This window comes from Tupaia chinensis, unplaced genomic scaffold (assembly GCF_000334495.1).
Source record: "Tupaia chinensis unplaced genomic scaffold, TupChi_1.0 Scaffold000258_1, whole genome shotgun sequence".
NCBI lineage: Eukaryota > Metazoa > Chordata > Mammalia > Scandentia > Tupaiidae > Tupaia > Tupaia belangeri.
In genome coordinates this window covers 788385-794137 of record NW_006159738.1, presented here as the reverse complement: position 1 = coordinate 794137, position 5753 = coordinate 788385, and the positions used below count along the sequence as shown (strand labels likewise).

The window sequence follows — 5753 nt, the reverse complement described above, 5'->3', positions numbered from 1 at the left end:
TGGGGGGGGCAATTTCTAACTTTCTTTCTCTTTCTCTCTGGCAAGCCCACATACCCTACAGCAAAAACCTTACCCCCCCCCCAAAAAAAAAGTTTTGCGATTATCCCCTCCCTCAGGATTTTGGTACACACATACACACGTTCTTGGTGTGATTTTCAAGCAGCTGAATGCAGGGTTTGAACTGCAGTCGGCCATATAGAAGTCTAGCACCCTAAACACCATGCCACCGGCTGGGCCCACTGCCACCTATTTTTTTAATACTCTCATTGGCAAATATTTACAAAGTTGTGCTAATGAGATGAAGAACAAACCTAAAAATCATACCTAAAAAATCTTAAAAGTGGGGGGGACCAGCAGTTAGCATAATGGCTGTCGCTGGACTCCCATGTAGTCGACCGCATTTTGAGTCCCGGAACCGGTGGTTTAAACTCATGCCGGGTGCCTGTGCGTGCGTGCATTCTCGCTTTCTGTCTCTCTGTCTCTCTCTGTCCGGTGAATGCACGCGCCCTATAGCAAAAACCTCTCCAAAAGAAGAAAAAAAAAGAGTAAAAAAAAATCTTAAAAGTGTAATGAAGTCCACATAACAATAAAGATCTATAGAAAGGGCCTACGGGAGCAACCAACGTTGAGTCTAACACAGATGTTCGGTCTCTAAGCCAGGCAAAGGAAAGCTTAACACGACATGGCAAAGCAATAAAACAACCAACCAAAGAAAAGGGTATTAGTAATTCTGCCACTCTTAAACACCATTCTAAACTGAAATCAGAATGACACTAGAGACACGACATGTCGTAACACCAACATGACCTAAGAGAACACACCATGGTAATATCGACTGAGGATTTCGAAAGTCTGCAAAGCTATCAAACCACATCTAACTATGGGCATAATAAAAATCACTCATTAATTCAACTCACTATGTGCTGATAATGAAAAATATAAAAAAGTTCAGTGATTATGTAAATTCCTAAAAAATAAAGAATGACAATATTTTGGGAAGTCCGTTGCACAGTGCTTAAGGGGGCAGGATTCCAAATGGCTAATCACACGGCTCAAGTCTCAGAACTGGCAGCCTGAAACTCGTGTATGTACATGTGTCCAAAATCCTGAAAAGGAGAGAGACAGGTGGCGTGGTGGTTAAGGGTGCTGGATTCCCACATGGCTGGCTGCGGTTCAAGTCTTGGACCTGATGGCTTGCTTTCTTGCTTTCCCTTTCTCTCTCTGGTCAAATTTTAAAAATAAATAAATAAATAAAAATAATAAATGGAATTAAAAAAATAAGTAATTCTTTCAAAAAAAGGGGGGGGGGACAGAGAAGAGACTGTGGCATAGGCATTCCCCAGGGAGAGTGCTTTCTCACTTCCTCTTTCTTTTTCTCTAGCAAACACACAAGCCCTCCGGCAAAATAAAAATAAACGAATTAGGGGCCAGCAGGTGGCGTGGTAGTTGAGGCACTGGACTCCCACACGACCGACCCTGGCTTAAGTCCTGGACGTGACGGCTTACTTTCTGACTTTCCTTTTCTACCTGGTCAAATTAAAAATAAAAATAAGAGGGACCAGCAGTTGGCATAATGGCTATGTCACTGGATTCCCATGTAGTTGACCGTGGTTTGAGTCCTGAACACAGTGGCTTAAACTTAATGCCAGGCACATGTGCTTGCGTGCCCAAGATCCGGAGAGGAAAATGGAGGAGAAGGGATCCTTCCCCCACCCCAGGGGGGGAATTTCTTGCTCTCTGTCTCTCTTTCTGGCAAGCACACGTATCCTATAGCAAAAACTTCCCCCCCACACACACAAATAAATACATTAAATTAAATAATTCTTTAAATAAATAAATAAATGGAACTGCCTTAATGATATTAAAATGAAAAAGAACACCTTTGAAGCTTAAATCAAAGATGGGCATTGCTCTTTTCATCAAAAAGCATCCCAGAAAAACATACCTTATCTCCATCCATAAACCTCTGCTTCTCTGTGATATTTAGTATCTCCACGGGTACATCAAGTTCAGACCTTGACTCATAGGATATGCTTCCATCGTCATTGCTCACAACCCGCCCCTTGCGGCCAGTCATCTGAGGAGCCAAAAGGTGTCGATACAACTAAGGTTAGGGCGTGGTGTGTGGAGCTCAGTGTCCCCTCTGTTAAAGGAATGTGGGAGACAGAGCACAGCAGTCCTCGAACAGCCCCGGGAGACACGAAGCACTGCCACATGCTCCTTGCACAGGTGACGTGCAGCCACTGTCACAGAAGCTGAAGAAAAAGCATGGGGCCCAAGACCAGTAGCTCCAGAGTCACTCACGCTGGCAGCAGTGCTTCAGTGGCTCTGGGATGACCACGAAGTAGAGTGAGACTTACAAGGAAATAGCTAGATTACTACATGACGACACTCGGTTCACCTACAGGACTTAAAGGTGGCAAAAACATTACCAGAAGACGCAGCTCTGATCAAGCCGTATTTACCTCAGCAACATTCTCGGGGCCACCAAGTTCATCAATGAGCTCATCCAAAGTATTAGGAGGAAGGTCTTCAGCTAATTTCTCTAGCTTGTCAAGGAGATCTCTCTTCATCTGCTGGGCCCGTTCCACAGCATCCTGGCTTGTTATAAGGCTGCTGTTACTGTTGGTGTTACTGTTAGCTACAAAAAGGGCATTTGTTACAAGTCAGTGTGAAGCTAAATACTTGGGTTTTTTCTTTAATTCTTTTATTTATTTATTCATCATTTGTTTTAATTTGACCAGAGAGAGAGAGAGAGAGAGAAAGTAAGTGAGGAAACAAGCCACTACGTCCAGGACTTGAACCGTGGTCGGCCATGTGGGAATGTCCAGCGGGTTAATCATCACATCACTTGCTGGTCCTGGGTTTTTTTTGTTGTTGTTGCTTAATTTTCTTTGGAGAGGTTTTTGCTATAGGGCATGTGCGCTCACCAGAAAGATAGACAGAAAGTGGGAAATCACTCCCCCAGGGGGGATGGCCACACTGCAATCCCTTCTCCTCCATTCTCCTCTCGGGATCTTGAGCACGCACGCACATGTGTCCAGCGTGAGTTTAAGCCACCAGGTCTGGGACTCAAACCACAGTCGACTACATGGGAGACTGGTGACATAGCCATTATGCCATCTGCAGGTCCCCTGTTTTTTAAGATTTTTTTAATTAAAAAATTATTTTATTTATTTACTAATAAATATGTATTCATTCATTCATTCAAATTTGGCCAGAGAGAGACAGTATGTGAAATAGAGAGAAAGGGAAAGTGAGAAAATAAGCCATTTATTTATTTTAATTTGACCAGGGCAGAGTGTATGCGATAGAGAGAGAGAGAGAGAGAGAGCGAGCAGGAGGGAAGGAGGGAAGGAGGGAAGGAATGTGAGAAAGTAAGCCTCCAGGCCTGGGACTTAAACTGTGCTGGGACATGTGGGAATCCAGCGCCCTTAACTACCACGCCACCTGCTGGCCCCCAATATTTTTTTTTAAAGAGTTGTATTTCACAAACAATGCCGGTTTCTACATGCTTACCTGGTGTGCTATTGGGAGCAGGTGAGATAACTGGTGTAGATGAGAAACTAGGTCGCTTTGATCCAAGACCTGACGCTAATAAGGCACTCTGAATAGAGTCTGGATCTATGCTTTTCTTCTTTTTTTTATCTTTGCCTTTTTTGTGGTCTTTTCTGATTAGCCAGGGATCTAAAAGTTAAGGAAAGATGTGGATCAAATCATTTGTTGAACCAAGTACACAATATTGAAAAGAAACAACCCTTGAGGTTTTGGGGACTGGTAACTGGTAACTTATAATTTTTCCCCAACTGCCCTCGCGTGTGGTGCATTTGTGGTGCACGTGTACTGTGTAGAGGGAGGCATGTGGCGGCACTCCTGTCAGGGTCTGACCTCACTGCAATCTTCCACCAGCCTTCCAGCTAGGGAGGGTCATGGGCATACCTGCTATGATCTCCACTCAGAGCCTTCCAACATGGCTCCCGGACCACGCAGCAGTGCCCAGCCCGCCTGTGTCACCGCAGGCCCATGACGCAGGGTTAAAAGTTACTGCGTAACACTGCGGCCGTCTCCTCACATGAGGCACGAACCTCCCCGAGATGAACAAGCGTGGCGCTCTCCACCACACAGATCAGGACGGGGTGATCACCTGTACTGCACACGAGGAAGCTCAACCACGACACACCCTCCTCAAACACGACAAAACCTCCTCAAGCTGACAAGCAGAGCAGCGTCAGCTTCAGTCTACGTTTAACACTGATAAACGTACCGTCTTCATCGTCCTCACTGGATTCATCTCGAAACGGGTTAAAATCGTCATCATCTCCAGAGCTCATGTTTTTAGAGCTCTCGTAGTCACTCTCTTCATTATCAGAGGCATCAGACTCACTGCCGCTGTCGTCAGAGCTGCTACCAGTAAGGCCACCCACTTTTCGTGCTTTTTTGGCTTCTCGGGTTATTTCTTCACCTAACCTCAAAATGCAAACAAGAGAGTCAGGCTGAAATACCATGTTTCTAGGACACCAGACTTAATAAATGAATGAATTCATGAGAAGTGCAGAAGAGAAATATTCATGCAAGTATATGAGGACAAACTAAATTCACAAGTACAACTCCAGAATGCCTTTCAATGCACAAGAATCAAAACAAATCCAGGCCAATAAAATTAAAGCAGAATCACTGACATAGTCACAACTTAACTGTTTATGAAGGTTCAAAAACAATTTTCATAAATGCAGGTTCATAAACATGAAATATTTACAATCAATCAATTTATAAAATCTCATTTAAAAATATGTTTATTTTTTCCATGAGCAAGAGGGAGAAAAGAGACCAGGGACAGATAGTGACCCTGCAGGGTACCCGCACCATGGCCCACCCGGAGCCTCTAGCCGGCCTTGAACCATGCACACTCAAGCACATCAGGGTTCTCTGGGCTTGAACCCGGAGAGCCTTACTAAAACAAACTGCCTTGCAATGTGCCTCATTTAACCACTGTGCCACCATCTGGCTCCAAAATCTCATTGTACAGTTAAACAAGGTAATGATCTCAACTGTTTCATATTCAGGAAAAGAGCTGAAACCAATCAAAATTAAGAACATTAAAAAGTTCACCTACTGGGACTAGAAGATGGCATAATGGCTACATTGCTGGACTCCCACATATTCGACCGTGGTTCGAGTCCTGGAACTGGCAGGTGTGCATGCGTGCCCAAGATCCCAAGTGGAGAATGGAGGAGAAGGGGGAGTAGTGTGGCCATCTTCCCGGGGGTTTGTGTGATTTCTATCTATCTCTGTCTCTCTGGTGAGTGCACACGCTCTATAGCAAAAATCTCTATTAAAAAAAAAGTTCACATACGAACGAGCTAGCGACAAGATAAATCAAGAGAAACACGGCCACTTGGCTACCCTCAGAGCCCACTGGTTGTAAAATCAACATTATTTTTTTTATGTCACTAAAATAAGAACAAAAAAATTACCAATTAAATTAGCAGCCAATTCTTTTTTTTTTCTTTTTGGAGACGTTTTTGCAATAGGGCGCGTGCGCTCGCCAGAGAGAGACAGAGAGACAGAAAGCGAGAAAGCACCCCTCAGGGGGGATGGCCATGCCGCAATCCCTTCTCCTCCATTCTCCTCTCGGGATCTTGGGCACGCACACACACGCGTCAGGCATGAGTTTTAAGCCACCAGGTCCGGGATGCGAACCGCGGTAGACTATGTGGGAGTCCAGCGACATAGCCATTACGCTAACTGCTGGT

At 44.7% G+C, this 5753-nt stretch overlaps 1 protein-coding gene across 6 annotated transcripts in view; it reads right to left on the bottom strand.

The window, feature by feature from the left end:
• Positions 1-5753, bottom strand: part of SBNO1 (strawberry notch homolog 1) — an 84511-nt gene that overhangs the window by 24199 nt on the left and 54559 nt on the right. For all 6 annotated transcript variants that reach the window (XM_027772175.1, XM_014588076.2, XM_027772172.1 and 3 more), the window contains 3 exons: positions 3520-3687; positions 2466-2641; positions 1946-2077 (listed from right to left, as the gene is read on the bottom strand). In XM_027772175.1, the coding sequence (XP_027627976.1) occupies positions 1946-2077; positions 2466-2641; positions 3520-3687 (476 nt within the window). The remainder of the gene's footprint in view (positions 1-1945; positions 2078-2465; positions 2642-3519; positions 3688-5753) is intronic.